General features: G+C 37.4%; 1 protein-coding gene across 1 annotated transcript in view; it reads right to left on the bottom strand.

Annotated features, from left to right (window-relative positions):
• The window catches only part of UHRF1BP1 (UHRF1 binding protein 1), a 93,972-nt gene extending 71,745 nt beyond the window's left edge, over positions 1-22,227 (bottom strand). Inside the window, exon 1 of the mRNA XM_044675282.1 lies at positions 22,184-22,227. Coding sequence (XP_044531217.1) covers positions 22,184-22,227 — 44 coding nt within the window. The remainder of the gene's footprint in view (positions 1-22,183) is intronic.
• Positions 22,228-22,472: the final 245 nt, after the last annotated feature.

Genomic DNA, 22,472 nt, shown 5'->3' with positions numbered 1-22,472 from the left:
TACAAACAGGTATATAAAGAAGATCTGTCAACTGATTTTGCATAACTTTTTTTCATTGTTACAACTGAAATCCAATCTTGGGCAAGTTAAGCTGTTTTTTAAAATGTGGTGATTTTTAATTTTATTTTTTAAAATCAAATTATATTTTACTTTTTAAATGAAGATCTATCTTATCTCCCTGAACTTACCACTGGACCACTGAGAAATTTAAAAAAAATATATTGTTACAAATGTGTCACCAAACAAAACATATTCTCAAAATAGCCATGTCAGAAAATTGTCTCAATCTGTACTCTGAGTTCATCACCTCTCTCCATCAGAAAGAAGAGAGGTGATGGACTCAGAGAGTGGATTGAGTGCAAATATAAGCATGTCTCATCATAAGTCATCTGGAATTATGATGAGTCATTTTGTTTGGTAGAGCTCCAGGGTCTTTCAAATTTGATTATCTTTACAGTATTACTGTTATTGTATAAATTTTTCTTCTGGTTCTACTTAACTTACTCTCAATCAGTTCAAACAAATCCTAACAGTTTTCTATGAAATTGTTCCTTTAATAATTTGTAACAATATAATTTACCTTATTTATATGACATAACTAGTTCAGTCATTGTACAGTTGATAGGCACCCACTTAGTGTCCAATTTTTTGCCACCACAAAAGGTGCTATTATAAATATTTTTGAAAACTTGGGCCTTTTCTTCTTTCTTTGAAGTCTTGGGGATACAGACCTAGTACCATTATTGCTAGGTCAAAAAGTACATGCAGTTAATAACCTTTTAGGCATAGTTCCAAATTGTTCTCAGAATGGCCAAAGCAAGCAGTTCTAAACAATGCATTAATAAACCTGTTTTCCTACAGATCCTTGAACATTTGTCATTTTCTTTTTGGGTCAACTTCGCCAATCTAATAACTGTGAGGCAAAACCTTGAGAGTTTTTATTTAGATTTAATTTGGATTTATTTTTCATATGGTTATTGATAGCTTAGATTTCTTCCTCAGAAAACTACATATTCATATCATTTGGCCATTTAACAGAGTTTGTTCTTATTCCTATATATCTGAATATGATTCTTATATATCATAAAAATAATGCCTTTTATCACCTTGCTGCAAAACTTCATTTATAGAGAAAATCATGTAGGTAGATAATTTCCCCAAGGTCAGGTCTAGAACTATAATGCTATATGGTAAACCAGCTAAGTAGAAAACCCCCAATCTTTGAGGGAGGGAAGATAGTGTTGCTATTATTGCCCATCATCCTCAAAAATATATGCACACTATTAATTCTACACTCTGAAAAGGAAATATTAATTTTGCTTAAAGGAAAAATTTAATTTGTGCCTTTTTACATTTGCTTGCAATATCTCCGTGCCTTAGTACATGATCAATTTTATAAAGTACAGAAAAATGTATATATTTAATTGCTATCCAAGTAAGACTTAAAAGATTTCAAAAGACTAAAAGACCACAAGTCTTTTAATTAGTTTCTCTAGAAATTTGTTCAGTTACATTTTTATTTTTTGTTGGACTGTTCCAAAAGTTATAGAGGGATACTGAAGTCTCTTGAAATTATTGTGTTATTGTTTAGGTTTTATTGAGGCTCAGGTAATGTTTCCTTTATAAATTTGGATGCTGAGTCACTTGGAGTGTATGTATTTATTATTGACATTGGTTTGTTGTCTATGGTTCTTTTAAGCATAATATAATTTTCTTTTTTTATTCCTTTTAATTTTTTGAATGTTTGTTTTTGCTATGTCTGATAGTATGATAGCAACTCCACCTTTTTTTGATTTGCTTGATACACAGTAAATTTTTTTCGATCCCCTTGGTTTTATTTTGTATATGTCTTTGTCAGGATCACTCAGATATCTTCTCAGTTCAATACAGCAAGACGTCTTCTGAATAGATATATTCTCTGATCAAGTTGGGAATCACTTTTGTATAGAAGAAATGATGTCAGGATCAGGAGAAATGGTCTAGAGCTGTCTCCTACCAAGAGTTCAAGCCCAAAAGACACCGAGGGTTTCAATGGTCACCTTCAGGTTCTATTCTCCTCAGAATTCTCCCCCCAGGAACATTCCAAAGCTTCCCTCTTCGCTTTTCTGCAGTTTTACCTTGTTTGCTTGTTTCTGGAAATTCCCTCTTCAATCTTCCCCTTTCATGCATCCCCGACCTTCCCCAAGGTCGGTATTTGTGAACCTTAATACTTACCTTAATTATATTCTTACACTATTAACTAATTCCCAAAATAAAAAAAACTCCCTCTACTCTATGCTATCGTATTCCTATCTAACTATTCCTAGTGTAGGGTATTCCCCAGGAAAAATATAGGTTAAGGACTGGAGTTTACAAAAATAACTAAAGAAAACAAAATGCAAATGCTGAACATAAGAACATACCAAAAATCAATAACACCACTATTATTATTACCTATTCTTACAATTCTAGGCTACTACAACAATTCTCTTACTATGCTTATCACCATGCAAAAATAACCTTAACTATAAATTTTCTATTAACACAATTTTAGTCAAGGCTTTCATAAAGAACTTCATCAAGGAAAAACTGTTCTGCCAATGCAGTTCAAATTCTATTACTAAGCAATCTAATAACCTTTGAATTAATTACACTAACTCTTAACCTTAATGCTAAACTGTTACAATACATTATGCTAATCTTCCTATCCTGTTCTATACATGCTCTTTGTACAGTCTGCGTACAAGCTATGAGACAATATTCACGAGCTATATAGATACAATTGCAAACCTATGTTTCAAGTATGTATAATTTTTACAGAGTATGTACAAAATATACAAACAATTATTCAATTCCCTAATCCTTGATGTTAATCACATAGGAAAATCTATTGATCTTCTTAACTTATTAAGACCGTATGCATTTAGCAAGGTATTTACATATTCATCATTATTCCAACCACAGCCGCTCATTTATCTACAGGGGGTTATATATACATTTATGTATATATGTATATATATATGTCAGTTTGTGAATTGGGTAGACTATTTTTATGTTGAATCGCATGTGATACTTACATATTCTCTTCAGAATTCCTCTTCTCATTGTTGCCAGATGTTCCTTATTGTCTTCCAAGTTGTGTGTATATATTGGATGTCCCTAACGTATATATGTATGTTTGTGATCTTTGCTGCACCATAGCTTACATAAGTTCCGGTTATCATCTGTCCACTTCTTATTTACAAGTATTTACAAAGGTAAGAGAGAGTTTCCTGTCTCAGTCAGCTGTCCAAAATTTCCTCTTTCTGTTCTTGCAGCTTTTGTTCATTCTTTTCCTCTGGGTTGGTATTTCTTTTCTTCCTGCATCATTTCCTCCCCTTGTGAGTACTGTTGCCTGTTGGCTTGCTGTCTGTTGTCTATACTTGACTGTTGTCATCTTCTTCTTCTGGAACTGTTTCTTGAACTTATGTTTCATTATGATCTAATGCTATTGTTTCTGGTTGAGTTACATTCTCAACATCTTCTTTTTCAAGTGTATTTGTACTATGATTTTCTCTATTTGTGTAAGGTTTTTCGATCTTTTTATGGGAACAGTGAATCCATGAGTTTTTTCCCTGACACTTTTACCAAACTCAGTGTAGTTAGTAACACTTAGAACGGCCCGACCCACTTATGTTCTGTAGCTGTTTTTCTATTGAAATTCCTCACACAGACTTTATCTCCTTGTGTAATATTGTGCAAAGCAAAATCCAAGTGTTGTTTGTTGAATCACACCCATTTCATGCAGCTTTTTTATCCTGGATTGTAATGCTTTTATGTATTTTGACAATTGGCAATCTCCTCCTAGCATCAAAATGTAGCAAGGTTTATACATTTTCCCTTCCCAAATCTCATGACCATACAGCATCTCAAATGGAGAAAGATATAAGCCTCTACTTGGATGGGTTTGGAGATGGAATAGAACCAAAGGTAGTATTTTAGTCCATGTCAAGTGAGTCTCTGAACAGATTTTGCTAATGAGAGTCTTAATTTCTCTGTTCAGTCTCTTAACTTGACCCGAGCTCTGTGAGTGATAAGGCTTTTATTTCCAAGTTTTCATAGACTTTCTTCAGCAAGGTTTCTGAAAAGTGTGATCCCTGATCTGAATCCAGTCTGCATGGAATTCCAAATCTAGGAATAATCTCCTTCAGTAGAACTTTTCCTACTTTTACTACAAATGTTGCTGTGCATTTCTTAGCTGGATACACTTCTGGCTATCTAGTCAGTGTAAAAGTGAAATTTGGGAAATGCCATCTAAAAGTATATATATATTTTTTTTTTCTATGGACACGTGGGAACTATCAAACTACATTTTCCGTGGTCCAATGGGTTTCCAGTTCTGGTTCTTTGGGTGTGGGGACGTCTGCATCACCATGCAGAGAACAGTTTAAAATGAGAGGAAATCTGAAAGTAAAGTCCTTTTAGCTTTTTAGCTCTTTACCTCTTTAGCTACTGGGCGCAGGAGGAAAGGGGAGGTAATTATGGCTAGGCGGCAGTTTTGAATTCTTACAAGCGCGTAGTCTAATGACTTTATCTATCAGCATGGCTTTAATTAAAATACTAATTTATATTATTATATCAGCCTTTATTATTTTTATCTTAATAATTATGGTAACCACACAGTCGAAATTCGAACTTTCAATCTTCCAGATAGCCTAACGAGAGCCATGCCTGTTTTTTGGCCATCTTGCTCAGCCTTTTTGGGCAACTTTTTAAAAAAGTAAAGTGGCCTTGCTCACCATGCTTTTGCTAAAAGCAACAGCACATTTTTGCCTCAGGTGGGACTCAGCCAGCCAGTCCAGCCCAAACCACCTTGGGAGGTCAGGCCAGCCCATTCTGGCTTTTGGCTTTAAAACTAAAATGCCGGAGCCCAGCCAGTGTGCCTCTGCTGCTGATCTCCTGACTCCAGACCTGATCTCCATTCCTACCACTTCCTGACTACAAGCCTGCCAGCGTTCCAGTGCCTGTGATCTCCGATCCTGACTTGCTGGTGCTGCTAGTCCCACTAGTCCTGTTCTGAGCCCAGAACCCCAAGCAATGACCCTCGACTGCTGCTTATGCCAAGATTTTTGGAGACTTCTGCTGCTACTGCTTAGGCTTGGGTAATATATTTCCACTACCCTCCCTTGGTAATGGCCTGCATTCTAGCCCTCCACGTGTTTCTCTAAAGACCTAATTTAGGCAACCCCCACCCACACAAGCTCTACACGTGGCTATTTTCTACAAAACTGACCTAAGCTTTTCTCTAACCCGGAGCCCATGTGGACCTAGCATCTGAACCTCTCGGGCGCATGGCCTTTTCAAACTTTTGCGATTATTAAAAACTGAACTCAGGGGAAGAAATATTCACCCCCATACCTGCTCAGTACTTTGAACTTTAAAAAACCCTTAAACTCAGCAGAACTCAACCTTTTAAACCTTGGAACTGAATGAGTTTTATTTCTGTTTTAAAGAGACTGTATCTTACTGTATTTTGCTAAGGAGTTTTGTAAATTAATCTTGCTTATTTCATTGATTTTCCTGTTGCACGGAATCATTTTAAGTTAATGTAGTTTGTGGCTGCTAGATTAATTCTGTTATGATTTTATTGTAACTCCCAAATAATGAGAAAAATCTATTAGAACTGGTAAGAGGTTTTGACCAGCTTGTTGATCTGATACTACTGGATTTATAGAGCACATGTCTTTTAAAATTTATTCTGTCTTGGTAAATGCAAAGAACCTTGAAAGTTTCCATGCTTTGAGAATTACCTTGTAATTTTACAAGAGGTATTTTTAACTTTTACTTTAAATCCTTAAGAATTGTTGTCTTAAAGGATAAAGCTTTTATATATTTTATTATAAGAGAAATTATTGCCTTAAATGGGTAGAAGCATTTCCTAACCAGGATTTTTTAAAACAGGAAGCCAAGGAGCTCCTGTACATTCTTATCTGAGGATAATTTAGACTAGAAGATTTTTTAAATATCAGATTTTGCTATGGAAGCAATAACAGAATTTGTTGAGAAGCTCTTAGCCAAGATTTACAAGTTGTAACAAGTATATGATTTTTAAACATCATTGTTTATTGTTTTAAAATGTGCTATTAGAAATTATGGTACTCTATTTGAATGTGCATTGTGAATCTGCTATTTGTAAGATCTATTTTCTCTCACAGAAACTCTCATTTTTGGGTAACAAAACCCTTCTAGTTCTAAGCTATATATATATATATATATATTTGATTTTTAAAACATTTCTTTTTAATTAGAGCAATTGATTTTCCTTTTTATCATCTTGTACTGGAAGTACATATATAATCATTATTTATCTTTTTTTTTTATTCTACAGCCATATAACCTTAATGCAAACACCTGAAGAGCCTTGAGACTATGGGATTATGATTAAATGCCTCTCTGATTCCAGAAGGGAATATGAAAGCCGTTAATTAGTGCTATCAAAGCACATGGTCAGAGACTTGACTAAAAGATCTGCATGGATTGCAGAGTTCTATGCCAATACTTTAGGGCTTGGAAATTGGGGTTTTAGTCCTGGAGTCCCAGTCTTTTCTAAAACTTTAGAGGACGTGGGTCCCCTCGACTTAGATTCCTAGAAAGCACCTAAGATTGGTTACTTATTTGGCTCACTTCCCTGAAAAGCTGATGGTAAATCAGATCAGAGAGAGACATTTCCTTTTGTCCTGTCCCTGAATGGGTAATTGCACACTGCTGAATTCACTTTAATTAGGCCTTCATTCAAAGGTCTAAGTTTATTTTCCCTACATTTTTTGCACATTTTACATTTCATTCACAAGTTAATTTTTTCTTTCTTTTTTCTTGAATTTTATTCTTTTTATTTTGCCATCCTTAGCTGACCTGAGGTACCCCTTTTAAAAAAAAAGGTGTGTTTAGAATTTCCCTCAGGGGGATGGGATGTCTGTTAAGTTTTTTTAAATTCGATAATGTCAAAATATATGTATATTTAACTCTTTTAGCAGTAATTTCAGGGGGAATTGTATAAATCTTAGAAGAAAATATATGTTTTGTAATTATAATGTAAAGTTTAAATTCTTTTGAGAATAATTTCAGGATAAGGATCTTGCCATCTCCCCAGAATCCAGACGACGAACCTGTTTGGTGAAGACACCATGAAGATGTCTGAAAAGACTTCACTGTACCATGAAGACCAAATTTGAACTTTTGGGTGCAGTTGATTGAACTATGGGGAGTGGAAATTGAGTTGAATGCAATTTGTTCTAATTGTACACTGTTATACCAAGAGGGGACTGCCCCCAAATTGGTTTTTTGTCAATGCGGCTAGTTTTATCCATTTGTTTATCCATTTCTTTTATCCCCCAAATTCCTAAATTTTTAGGAGTTGTCTATTTTTACAGGTCCAGCGAAGAAAAAGAGCTAAGCTTTTTTTTGCCGGACCTCAGGGGGAATTGTAAAAGTGAAATTTGGGAAATGCCATCTAAAAGTATATATATTTTTTCTATGGACACGAGGGTACTATCAAACTACATTTCCCGTGGTCCAATGGGTTTTCAGTTCCAGTTCTTTGGGTGTGGGGACGTCTGCATCACCACGCAGAGAACAGTTTAAAATGAGAGGAAATCCGAAAGTAAAGTCCTTTTAGCTTTTTAGCTCTTTACCTCTTTAGCTACTGGGCGCAGGAGGAAAGGGGAGGTAATTATGGCTAGGCGGCAGTTTTGAATTCTTACAAGCGTGTAGTCTAATGACTTTATCTATCAGCATGGCTTTAATTAAAATACTAATTTATATTATTATATCAGCCTTTATTATTTTTTATCGTAATATCAGTCAGTCTACTATCACTAGGCAATACTTAAACCCTTTGTCTCTAGGCACACTGATGTAATCTATTTGTATGCATTCAAATGGAGCATAAGCTAGTGGTCGACACCCCAGACCTTTCTTTTTGAACATTCTCTAGTTGAATTTCATAAAAATTTTGCACTTGTTACAGACCTTTATTGTATATGATGAAATTCCAGGAGCTAGTCAAAATCTGTGGACTATATAGGTCACTTTTTGAGGCCCATAGTGTCCTTTCTCATCTATGGCATGCATACCTCACAGAACAACTTTCTAGGTAATATGGGTTTGCCTGACTCAGAAAATCATATTTCTTCTATCTTCTTGGCCCTAAAGTTTTTCTTCCATGTCTGAATTTCCCCGTCGTCATAGGCATTAGTTAGATTTTCCTCCTCTATGACTGAGAGATTCAAGACATTCATCGGGCTCATTCTTGGTGCATATTTGGCAGTGGCATCTGCCCTATGGTTTTCTAGGGACACTAGATCTTTCCCAAATGTATGAACTCTACAGTGTATCACTGCAATCTCTTTAGGCAGTTGTATGGCTTCTAAAAGTTCAGCTATAAGTTTTGCATATGATTTTTCTTTGCCTGAGCTGGTCAAGAACCCTCTATTCCTCCATTTCTTTTCCCATCATTATTTATTTCTTTTACCCCCAAAATATGGCTTCACAGTTGACTCTGCCTTGTATTCCCTGAAACAATGGACGAATACTTTGGCTTCTCTCCCTGTTAGATGTATTTTTTCATTGCCTTGAGATTGGGTGCTTGGGCTGCAGTGTCTGGGTAATTGTGGGAACAGCATTGTGTTTGTCTATTGTTGTTATATAATGGATTATTTCTCCATAATTCCTTCCTATCATTTTCTGTGTCCAATTGAGCTTTGAGCCTGCAATTTCTTACTATGTGTCCCAATTTACCACATAAAAAACATTTAGGCAAGTTGTTTCTTTGTCTGTGTTGTGCAAAGTCTCTCCTAGGTCTGTATGCTTGTAACGTTGCCAGATTTTTTACCTTATCTATTCCCTTTTGCCTTAATTTATTGTTTGCTTCCTTTAACTGTGCCCTAAGTTCTTGTACTAACTCATCATGTTCAGATTTGTGTTGTTTGTCTCCTGTGAAAATGTAAGTGGCTGTATGTCTGAGATCCTCTAATTCCAAGGATTCCCAATCAGGACAATGGAGATGGAAGTAAGTTCTGATTGGAAGACTACTCCATTTTACAAAATTTCTCCTGATGTGTTGGGTCTGCAAACCCAAGGACATTCTCTGCCATTTCAACAACCCTAACCAGAAAACTAGATGGATATTCCCCATTCTCCTGTTTTAGTTTCTCAAAACATCCCCATGTATCTGGATACTTAGAATATATTTTCATTGCCTCTATAAGATCGTCTCTAGCTCTATGGAGGTAAGTTAAATTTTGATTGCTGTTCTAGATAGTTCTAGATTTCTTTCTTCCTCAGGCCATAACAATAAATATGGGTTGGTTCTGGTCTCACCTATGAATTGGTCTTTTTCCCTTTGAGAAAACAATTCTGATAACAGGATTTGTGTCCTCAAAGCTAGGATCATATAACCTAATTGCATATTTGAACTTCTTAATACACTTCATAGGTTCAGCATACCACTTAGACATTCTCTTTTTCAGGTTTTCTAAGTCCTCAGCTGCAAAAGGCTTGTAAGTTTTTATGTGAATTATGCTTTGGTCTGCTTGTAAACTTGTCTGGTCCCTTAATGGCAGAATTGTCATTGCCCCCTCAGCATCATCTTTCTTTCCTTTGTTAGCTACACTGTCTTGTTTAGTATTGTCTATTTGTTTGTTATTTGCATTGCTTTTCTCTCTTTCCTTAGTCAGTTCCTTTACTATTTGTCTCAACTGAGTGATTTCCTCTCTCATTGCAACCAGCATTATTTTTTAGTTCATTGTTCTTTGCCTTTTTCCCAACCACCAGTCTCACACATTTCTTTATTGCATAGTATAGTTGAATTAGTGAAAATATTGCTCCTATTATCACTGGTATATGAGATAAATCTGTCAAGGCCCATTTTTAACCATTGGAAACTGTCATATAGGTTTAGGAGAAAGTAAATATAGTCTAGTATCATGTTGAAAAAGAAGGTATAACACATGTAGAGAAACTGACACACTAGTGCCATAAACCCCAGGGCAATATAAGCTTATTTGCCGTTGTTAGGCTCAGAAACCTTTGCATAGTAAAACTGTCATATATAACTCTGTGTCTTTAAGAGTTTGCACCCCCCTCAGAACACGTGGAATGTTCTGATTGGGCATTTGGTTGCTGGGCAGATTCTAGTACTGACTGAAGAAACTGTTGCAAGATGGCTACCTCCTACTACCTCCTACTCCCACACTGGCTTTGCCCCTGTAAGTAGGTCCTAACCTCCTTGTCACTAGCCACTATCTTCTTGATCCCTAAACTTATTAAACTAGGTAGATTTGAAACCTAGCTGGCTTCGCCAACTGTAAAAAGGCAGAGAAAACCCCAAGTTGTTGCTATAAATGAATGGTCAGGTGATTTGAGTAACTTGACCTGTCAAGGTATTTCCCTACTTTAGAGAGAGCAAATGACTACCCTCTTGTCACTGTCAGAGTAGAATGGTGGGCAAGATGATGCAGTGGTCTATATCAGGATAGAGAACACCTCAGGAAAAAAGAATGAACGGTTGTCTAGGAAATTTTGCTCTGACCTAACCCTCCTTCTTGGTGTACTCCTCTGAACAGAACTGCCAAAGAGAGAGCAGTATTAGCTGACTCAGGAGTTTGACTTAACCTGAGTCTGTGAAAGCTCTCCCTTCAGGAATATAACCTCCACCCACCAATCTCCCTTTAATCTTCTTCTAATAATCAATCTGAATGTTTTCCTATGTATTTTGTTGAGGTTTATTAACAGGGTAACAAGGGACAAGGTTTAGGGAAGAGGGTAATAAGGGTTCCCTCACTAAAGGTCCTGATCAGGAGTCAATGTCTCTTAGTCCTCGGCTAAAGCCGAAGATGGCTTGAGCCCTCTCTGTCTGCTGGTATTTCTATACTGGTTACCCTAGGCTAAATATGAATAAAGTATAGTCTCTAGGATTAGCTGGTAAAAGAGAGATTGACCTTCAGGCTTGGTCCAGTCCCCCTCAGAGAAACTCCTTCGAGGCAACTGGCAGCTGATCAGGATCACTCAGATATCTCCTCAGTTCAATACAGCAAGATGTCTTCTGGATAGATATATTCTCTGATCAAGTTGGAAATCACTTTTGTATAGAAGAAATGATGTCAGGATCAGGAGAAATGGTTCAGAGCTGTCTCCTACCAAGAATTCAAGCTCAAAAAACCCTGAGAGTTTCAACAGTCACCTTCAGATTCTGTTCCTCTCAGAATTCTCCCTCCAGGAACATTCCAAAGTTTCCCTCTTTGCTTTTCTGCAGTTTTACCTTGCTTGCTTGTTTCTGGAAATTCCCTCTTCAATCCTTGTTCTGATTCATGACCCCTATAAGCATCTGGTCTCTGTTTTCTTGCTATTCTTCATACAATCAAAGCTTTCAAGGTATCCATTCTAGGCTCTCCCTAGGATGCTTATTATTCCATGGATTTCCCTCTTTCAATTGTGCCTCACTCTCAGAAAGAGGACAATAATTGAAGGTATCAGAGAAGATAAAGTCACATCAATGATCTATACTCATTCTTGTTGACTTTTTTTTCTACATTTGCCCAGAAATCTCCCTGTGTCCATACTGTTTCAAATCCTCCAGGTCTCAGTGGGGTTACAACTCTACCCTCATCATCTCCCAGAAAAAATAGACTTTTCAAGCATCAAATCCCCCAGGCCTCATGTAGTTCAAGGTCCTCATCTCCCTTCACCCATAGTAAAATTCATCAGTGGAACCCCTTCTTAGCTCCAAAGCAGGGCCTCTTTCCTTTCTCTCTTCTCCCTTGGCTCCTCTCTTTCTGAAACCAGAGAGGTTACCTTAGCATCATTGCTAGCCCTTGATTTGACCCTACTATCAAATCAAAAACTTCCTTCTACCCCCTACCCCTTTCCCTTCCTCCTAACCCCCTCTGACTTTCATATACCTTCACATTCTATAATTTGTCCCACGAAAGAAGCATTTACCTGTAGGCAGATTGTCACCAGGTCCAGGACCTAAAATCAGGAAGGCTCATCTTCTGGCCTCAGATTTCCTAACTGTGGGATCCCTGGGCAAATTAACCCTATTTGCCTCAATTTCCTCATCTGTAAAATGAGCTAGAGAAGGAAATGGCAAGTCACTCTAGTATCTTTGCCAAGAAAACTCCAAATGGAGTCACAAAGTATTGGAAATGACTGAACAACAAAAAATATTTATAAAAGGGTTGTTGGACAACTCAGCAGTGAAAGTTAGAAAGAGAAATTCCATTTAAAACCACCCTAGACAATATAAAATATTTAGGAATCTATTTGCCAAGACAAACACAGGAATTATGTGAATACAACCATAAAATACTTTTCACACAATTAAAACTAGATATAAATATTTGGAAAAAACATTAATTGCTCATGGGTAGTGCAAGCTAACAATAAAAATGCAAATCCTACCCAAATTACTTTACTTATTCAGAGCTATATCTATCAAACTACCAAGAAACTTTTTTACTAAATTAGAAAAAATTATAACAAAGTTTATTTGGAAGAACAAAAGATCAAGAATACCAAGGGAAATAATGGAAAAAAAAGTGAAGGATGGGACCTACCAGTATCATATCTTAAACTGTGCTATATGTATGTATCAAAACAATATGGTATCAGCTAAGAGACAAAAGGGATGATCAGTGGAATAGACTTGAGGTAAATGTCCTCGTTTTGGGGACAAGAACCCACTGTTTGTCAAAGTCTGCTGGGAAAACTAGAAAATAGTATGGGAGAGATTAAGTCTGGATCAAAATCTCATACCCTACACCAAAATAAATTCGAAAGGGTAAAGGACTTAAATTATAAAGAAGGAAACTATAAGTAAATTAGGTGAATATAGAATAGTATACCTGTTAGATCTATGAGAAAGAAAAGAATTTAAGACCAAGCTAGAAATGGAGAATGTAACAAAATGCAAAATGAATAATTTTTATTACATTAAATTAAAAAGGTTTTGTACAAACAAAACCAATGCATCTAAAATTAGAAGGGAAGCAACAAATTGGGAACAAATATAACAAAAACCTCTGACAAAGGTCTAATTTCTCAAATATATAAGGAACTAAATCAATTGTACAAAAAATCAAGACATCCCCTAATTGCTAAATGGGCAAAGGACACGAATAGGCAGTTTTCATTTAAAAAAATCAAAACTATCAATAAATACATGAAAAAGTGTATAAATCTCTTATAATTAGAGCTGTTATTATCCTGTAATGCAAAGTTTAAATGCTTTTGAGAGTAATTTTAGGATAAGAAACTTGCTACTTCCCCAAATACAGAAAGTAAACTGTTTGGAGAAGGTGTCATGAAGATGCCTGCAGAAACCACACATTGCACCAGCAGATCCAGCATGAACTTTGGGATGTGGTTATTTGAACTGTGGGGGGTTGAACGCATTTATTTTGAATGTACGCTCTTATGCCAAAGGACACTGCCCCCAAATTGGCTTTTGCCAATGTAGCAATCATTCACTTTGTTCTTTTTCTCATCTATTTCCCTTTTATCCCCCAAATTATTGTAATTTCCCTTTAGAAACTACAATATTGTATGTATCTTTAGAGTTATAAGTTGGTCATATTTAAATGATCCCTTGGGGCAACTAGTCTCTCAAAGGAACATGGGGAGGAATGTGTAATTGGAAATTTGTACCATTGAACTACATCACCCAGCATCCCTTTCCTCTTTCATCCCTACATTATGTCCTTACACTGTATTGATAAAATTGTTTGTAACCCCTCCTTCATGTTCTTCTTCCCGTACTCTCCTCCTTGCTCTCTCTTCCCACTTTTCAGGGTCCGGGCAACTTTCTCTTTGCTAAGGCTATCATTTTCCTTTACTTCAAGTTAATATTAATAAATTTTATAAAATTATAATACTTGGAGTATTGCATATTAATTTTTAAGCTTACATAAATCAAAACAACTCTGAGGTACCACCTCACATCTAGCAGACTGGCTAATATGACAATGCAAAGGAAAATAATGCACTGCTGGTGGAGTTGTAAATTGATCCAACCTTTCTGGAAGGCAATTTGGAACTATGCCAAAAGGGCTTTAAATGACTGCCTGTCCTTTGATCCAGCCATACCACTACTGGGTCTGTACCCCAAAGAGACAATAAGGAAAAATACTTGTACAAAAATATTTATGGTCACACTCTTTGTGGTGGCAAAAAAATTGGAAAATGAGGGGATGCCCTTTGATTGGGGAATGGCTGAACAAATTGTGGTATCTGTTGGTGATGGAATACTATTGTGCTAAAAGGAATAATGAACTGGAGGAATTCAATGTGAACTGGAACAACCTTCAGGAATTGATGCAGAGTGAAAGGAGCAGAACCAAGAACACATTGTACACAGAGACTGATACACTGTGGCACAATCGAATATAATGGACTTCTCTACTAGCAGTGATACAAAGATACAGGACAATTCTGAGGGACTTATGAGAAAGAATATTAACCACATCCAGAGGAAGAACTGTGGGAGTAGATACACAGAAGAAAAAAACATTTCCTTGATCATATAGTTCAATGGGGATATGACTAGGGATGTAGACTCTAAATGATCACTATTGCAAATATTAATAATATGGAAATAGATCTTGATCAATGATACATGTAAAACCCATTTGAATTGCTCATTGGTTACAGGAGAGGGGAGGGAGGAGGGCAGGGAAAGAACATGAATCATGTAACCATGGAAAAATATTCTAAATTAATGGAAGGATGGAAGGAAGAAAGGAAGAAAGGAAGGGAGGGAGGGAGGAAGGGAAGGAGGGAGGGAAAGAAAGAAAGAAAGAGAGACAGAGACAGAGGGAAGGAGAGAGGAAGGGAGAGGGGGAGAGGGAGAGAGAGAGAGAAAGAGAGAGAGAGAGAGAGAAAGAAAGAAAGAAAGAAAGAAAGAAAGAAAGAAAGAAAGAAAGAGAGTTGTTGGCCCCATAGCAAGGGTTTAGCTTTGCTGAGAAAGCTAAGAACCTATTTATTGACAAATTTGCACTTTATCAATAAACTGAATATGCTCAGAACTTTGTGCCTCAATTTACCTCAATTTCAAATGCAGCAGTAGCCAGCTTTTCCAGTTTGGCTGAGAAAAGGAGGACATATAAGATAGTAGCTTGAAGAAATGACAGAGTCAAGTGAAGGTTTTATAAGGATGGGGGAGGCCTGAGTATATTTATAGGAAGGGAATTAAGCAAGGAGATAGGGAGAGACTGAAGATCTAACTTTACCACAGTTGAAGTTGAAAACTTTCTGCAACATAAATACCAACCTTTATAGCACTAGATTTTGTACAAAGTATGGACTCTAATATATTTTTTTTAACCCTTGTACTTTGGTGTATTGTCTCATAGGTGGAAGATTGGTAAGGGTGGGCAATGGGGGTCAAGTGACTTGCCCAGGGTCACACAGCTGGGAAGTGGCTGAGGCTGGGTTTGAACCTAGGACCTCCTGTCTCTAGGCCTGACTCTCACTCCACTGAGCTACCCAGCTGCCCCTCTAATATTTTTTGAATGAATGATAACAAAGGAATTTATTCAGTGAGAATGCTTGAAAAAGAAATTTTATGATCCTGTCTTAGTTACTATTCTTAAAAAAAATGCATAAAAAGAACAGTTTGAAAGATGAAAAAGGCAGTACCTTATGGAAAAAAAGAACACTAAACTGGATTACCAGTAACAGCCTCTTGCCTTCAAAGATACAGGTAAGGTATTATCAGCATTCCCACTGGTGAGATACAGATAAAACAATTTGGACCCACAGACACAGAATACATAAGTGATTTGCCCAAAAATCAAGTAAAGAGAAATACCTAAAATCCAAGTATACCTCCTTTGGACTTTTCACAGCAACCAGATGTGCATGCCAGTGGTGTATCATTAATTAAGACTCTAGCACCTTATCTGTAGACTAGGTGATCATTAAGGTCTCTTGATTTTATGATCCCACTGTTAAGGAAATGATAAGGCTTAAGAAAACACTGGTTATCTTTACCTTCCAGAGGAAATTGTGAACTCTTGTCTATCACAGAATTTACCTATGACCCTTTTTAAAAAATGGTTATCAGTTGAAGATAAGAAATCTCAAAACTCTAAGTCTCCTTCCTTCTGGTTTGCACTTCCCATTAGCTACTGTTATTATATAATATGATGAATTTTACTATTAAATCAGAGGTTGATTTCCTGTTGGTTGGTAAGAAAGGTAATCTTGTGTGGCCTTAGTCAGGTCATACTGTAATTTCTTCCCTTGTCATAAGCCTCCTCTTTGTGAAACGATCACCATTTTTTTTTCATTTATGTTACATGAAATCAACTTAGTCATAAAAATTCTAAATTCCACCACACACCACCTACAAAGACAAAAGCTACAATATTCCCTAACCCCCCAAACTCACAGAATGTTAAATCTGTAAAGACCCTGATCCAACCAACCCCCTCATTTTACAAGAAACCTATATAGGTTTTCAAAGGTCAAGTGACTTGCCTAAAATCAAATAGCTAGTGAAGAAGCAAACTCAGGATTCAGACTTAGGCTTTATAACTCCAATGCTGTTATCTTTCTACTGTATCCCTCTACCTTACCAGCTTTCTCTGTGTAAGGAGCGACCATCTCTCTCAGGGATGCTACCTGAAATAAGAGAATTTCTGGTTTAATTTTCTAACTACCATTTACTTAACATGAGCAGGTCCTATAACTAGTTAGGGTCTGCAAAATTTTAACTGATAGCCTCTTGTTCTGTCAATGTTCTTTGGTTTTTAAATTATCATATATATTATTTACCATTTGAAATTCCATTGTACCCATCTTGCTTATGTAAACAAAATCTAAATAACAATCCTGAAAAGTGCTGCTCAGGGATCTCTGTATATATTTAGTCCATGTTCTGAGCATTGTAAGCCAGCTTTTATTCTTCCCCTCCATCACCAACTGTATAATTGGCACCAGTACTTATCAATAAATCCTTAGACAAGTTTTGACTCTTACTACTGCCACTGCCTATGATCTTCAGGAACATGACCTACCTACAAGGCACCTACAACAGTGCCACTTCTGAAATAGTTCCCAGAGAAAAGTCTCCTCAGCTGCCATAACTGACTGAGTGCTGAAGAGCCCAAAGCTCCTTTCTAATCCCCAACATACCCAGAATACCCTGAGTTCAAAGGATCTTGTTTCTTCAGAATTCAAGTCAATTTACAATATTAACCATTCACTTTAAAAATACTTCCTTGGAACTGTTGGGAGTCAGAATGCAGAAAAAAGTGTATGATTTTTAAATTGTTTATTCGGGTTTATGTTTTGGGGTTTTGGTTTTATAAGACTACTCAGTTATAAAAATGAACAATATGGAAATATGTTTTACACAATAACACAGGGATAAGCCAGACTGAATCATTTGCCAGCACAAGGAAAAAGAAGGGAAGGGAGGGAGGGAGATAAGTTTGATCATATAACTTGGAAAAACTTGTGTGGAAATGTGTTATTACATATAATTGATAAAAATAAATAAAATAAATATGCTTTCTTCATAGAAAGTAGAGAAAATAATTCATGACTATTGTAACGAAAAGAATACATGACTAATAGTAAAGACATATTAATCCTAGTCCTGCCACTAGAGAATGTCAATTAACTTCCATGAGTCTCAGGTTCCTCATCTGTAATATGTAGAGCCTGGACTAAGTTTTAAAATTCTTTGATTCCAATTGTTAAAACAATGAAATTAAAAGATCACCAAAAGGAAGTCAAACTCTATGTAACTAAAAAAAAATGCTCCTAGAAAACAGAAAATGAAACCTTCCACCCTAAATAGTAAGGAATTATAAAAGCAGAATGTTGTTTTTTTAGATCAGCATCCCTTGTTTTTGTTCAACTGTTTTTCTTTGTGGAAAAAGGGTTTAAACTGTAGAGATGAAAAGTTATATCTAAAAATGATTATGACAAAAACAAAAAGAATAAAAATCAAATAAAATCCTGTAATTTGACCTATGTTTATTTAGCTTTAAACTTAAGGTAAACAGAAATCTGACACAGTATACACAAATTCGCAGTATTTAACTATGTTAACCACCCTAGCCTACTGGATTCTCTCCCTGCCCTAAGTTATATGCTCTAATCTCTTTCTCCAGGGCTTCAAAAACATCACACAATTTATTCTCTAAAAGTTCTTGTTCAGTATCCTTGCCTCGCTCTTTTGCCTCTTACTAACCCCTTAAAATAGGCATTTCTCAAATTCTGCCCACCATCATGTCTTTCAACTTCTTCTCCCTCTACATTCTTGTTCTTGGCAATTTTGTTCATTGTCACAGCTTCATATATATCACCTTCATACAGGTGACTCCCAAATCTATATCTTCAGGCTTGATCTCTCTTCTGAGTTCCAGACACACATCTCCAACTGCCATGACAACAATGATAATAATATTTTTATAGCATCTTAAGACTTGTAAAGCATTTTACATGTGTCTCTCTTTTGGTCCTCTCCACCACCCAGAAGCTCTCTAAAGATTATTTTTTTAAAAAATTGTTAAAAAATAACTCATTAAGACTTGCAAAGTGCTTTACCAATATTTCATTTTATCCTCACAGTGACCCTGTGAGTTGCTATTATTATAGTTATTATTATACTCATTTTATAATGAAGAAAATGAGATAAGCAGAGGGTAAATGATTTGCCCAGTAAATATCGGAGACTGGATTTGAACTTACATCTTCCTGACTAGGCAGCTAGGTGGCACAATGGATAGAGTGATGGGCCTGGAGTCAGGACTCATCTTCCCAAGTTCATATCTGGCTCAGACACGTACTAGTTGTGTAACATTGGGCAAGTCACTTCATTGTTTGCCTCAGTTTCCTCATCTATAAAATGAGCTATAGAAGGAAATTATATTACTCCAGTATCCCTGCCAAGAAAACCCCAAATGATGGGTTACAAAGAGTCTGACACAACCAAAAAACACATTCACCTTATATCTTTACCACTTCTGATGGTGAACAGTTTTGTTGGTCTACTACTACATCCAGTCTTTCATGTCTAAAAGCTTAGCATTATACTTTTTTATGTTAATGTGTTATCTCCAATAGAATACAAGCAGCATTTTGAGGATACTTTTCACATTTGTCTTTGAGCCTACCTAGATGGCACAGTGGGAAGAATGGTGGAATTGAAGTTAGGAAGGCAAGAGTTCAAGTTCTGTCTCAGACTCTTACTGTGTAGGAAAGTCATTCAACATCTTTCAGTCTCAATTTCCTCATGTATAAAATGGGAACCTACCTCACAGTTGTGAGGATCAAATAATATATATATATATATGCATATATATATATATATATATACGCGTATACATGTATATATATATATATTTGCAAACCTTAAAAAGCCATATCAATGCCAGTTATAATTATTGTTTTTATTATTTGTATCCTCAGAACCAATCACAATGTGGAGTGCAGAACAGCCACTTAATAAGTGCTTGTTGATTGTCTCTTCTCTCCCTCATATCTCATATCCAATTAGCTAAAAATGCTCTTTATTCTATTTTTACAATCTTTTACATTTATTTCTTCTTCTCTATTCTTATCATATCCACCCCCTCATAATAAACATAAACATATGGGTACCTGTAGTATTGAAGTATATAATTTTACCACAAGGTATCTACTCAATATCCTGGGAACTATCCTCCTTTCTCTTGACAAACAGAAGCATAACCAAAAAGCACATGAATGGTCTGCCTGTTAGCCCTCTCTCCCCCATGTAACTAGCCCATCTTCTTTCATGCTCATGTATTTCTTTGATAACATTCTTCATTTCACGGCTTCATAATTTCCTGTTGGTAATCTACGGCAAGCCTGCTCAAGACTCCATGTACTTTTCCACGGTACTTTGGTAAATTTTCATTTTCACTTCTTCAGGAACTATAATGTTCCATGATTCACAGTCATTTAACACTGGAAGGATACTAGAATTACAGAGTTGGACTTTCATTTCAGGGAGAAGCTGAAGGGACAATTTCCCAAAGATACAATTTCCCAAAGGAAATCAGGTCCTATTAAACTGTAAAAGAGAAGGAAATGGCAAACTACTCCAGTATCTGACAAGAAAACCCCATGGATAGCTATGGTCCAAAGGATCACAAAGAGTTAGACAGGACTGAACAAAAACAAAACTATAAAATACTCAATGACAGCAGAAGTCTGTGTCTTAAATAAATCTGTCTTTCTATTTCTCACAGTGCCTTGTACAGTACTCTTTACAAAGCAGATGCTTAATAATTGTTTCCTGGATTTAAACAAATTGAACTGAATTAACATTAGTTAAAACCATTTTAGGGGTAGAAAAGGGTTGGAGGATATTGGATTTGTGATATCACTGGTATAAAGCAAACCACCAAGGAACATCCAAAATTATTCTGCAATATAAAGTCTTAAGAGTTTCTTGGAACACTGAAAAGCTCAGTAATCTGTCCCAAATCATACAATTAGTATGTGACAGAGACAAAACTTGAACCCAGGTCTTCCTGACTCTGAAGCCTGCCTCTCCCAAGATACATACCATTAATCTGAATATGGTGATCTAAATAAAGGTCTTTCTTAAATAAAGGTCTTTTTTAATCTGCCTATTTGGTCCCTCTCCAAAAATTGTAACCAAATTTCACTACTAATCCAAACAGTAAGCAGACCAACATGTCAACCAGGGCAAAGAATGCTCTGGTCAAAAGCAGAACCTCACACCACTTTCACACAACTCCTAATGTAAAATGTGGGGGAAATGAGGTCAGCCTCCACACAGTACATTTAGAACTAGGGATAAGTGATTTGTGTTAGTTATCATGCTTAATTTTTCCTCTTCTGATAAACATTCACCATCCTGGAACCAAACTTGGGAATAGCCAAATCTCATTATATTCCATATATAAACAGACATCCAAAGTTAAAGGTTATTATTAAATCAGTGCCAGATCCAATCTGATATGAATGAGGGAAATGAAGTTAAAGTCTCACAGCCACAAGTTCTGGCAACCTTCAACCATAACAGCTGGGACAGACCCACAGTTGTCTATCAAAATACTGTTGTGCCTGCCACCTCTCCACTACAAGATTGCCCAGGGACAAAACACTGCTTAATAAATGGTTAGGAAACTATATTGGATTTTATTTTTACAACGTTCTGAAAGAGTTCCAGTTTCAAGAGGAGGGCTCTCAAACTCTGTTCCCCCACCCAACAAGATCTACTTAGTCTAAATGAGTAATAAAGGAAGCATGGGCTAGGGAAATAACATGCAGAGAGCATCATACACAGCTATTAATGTTTAAAACTGTATTAAGACATTTGGGACACCCTCTACAAGGGTAATGCAACAGGGTTGTGGGAAAAGAGATTGGTAGCCTCTGAGAATAAGTACCTGATGCACAAAGCTCTAAGGGGGAAGAGAAAATAATGGGGCATGAAGATTTGGGGCTGCTGGAATTCAGATTCTAGTGGCACGCAGTCTAGCGGCACGCAGACTTAGGAGGGCAGGTGCCTGAATACTGTAGGGGAAGAAATCCGAGGGAGAAGGGATTTTATAATCATACGTGGCACCGTAGATTTAGAGCTGGAAGGAACTTTGGGGGACATATAGTTCAACCAGTCATCTTACGGAGGAGGAACCTGAAATCCAGGGTACTGCCGGGAGTGGGGGACAGTGGGGAAGGACTGAATCACAGAATTTGAATTCAAGTCCTCTGCCTCCAGATTCATCCCACTCCCCGTTTTTCCGGGGTACCCAGACTCGAAGGGCAGTGCAGAGGAAGGGAAGGGAAGGGTAGGAGACAGGGGACACAAAGAGACTGGGCGCAATGGGTAGAGAGGATGTCCCCTAGAGAGACTTTCTAAAAGGGTAGCAGAGGAAAGAGGACCCGGTTTCAAATCATGCCTCTGGTATTCTCCAACTGTGTGACCCCGGGACAAGTCGCTCCGCCTTTGGGGCCTCATTTCCTCTTCTGTAAAATGCGGGAGTCGAACTGTGGGTGCTTGGATCTGCCACGATCACACATACACAAACACAAACAGGAGTAGGGAGGCGTGGGGCACCGGGCCCCACAGTGGTGTTCGGAGAGTCGAGAGGCCGGGCCTGGGCCAGTAGGAGCCAAGGGGAACGGGGAGGGGGCGGCCGGGGTCAGGGACTCTCACCGAGACAGGTGCTTCAGGATCTGCTTCTTGATAATCCCAGCCATGCCGGGGCCGGGGCCGGGGCCGGGCCGGGCCGGAGGGAAGGGCCTGGGGCGGCCCCGACTTTCTCAGTCCCGAGGGAAAGGCGGCCTCCGCGCCTCGCCGTTGCCGGGAAGACCGGCCGCCGCCGCTGTTGTCGCCGCCGTCACCGTCACCGTCACCGTCGTCGCCGATGCCGCCATGACCGCTCTCCCCGCCCGGCCTCCTCACCCTCGCTTCCCAGGCGTCCTCGATTCCTCCACGATCCCAC

This window comes from Gracilinanus agilis, chromosome 4, assembly GCF_016433145.1.
Source record: "Gracilinanus agilis isolate LMUSP501 chromosome 4, AgileGrace, whole genome shotgun sequence".
NCBI lineage: Eukaryota > Metazoa > Chordata > Mammalia > Didelphimorphia > Didelphidae > Gracilinanus > Gracilinanus agilis.
This window is presented reverse-complemented; position numbering and strand designations above follow the sequence as displayed.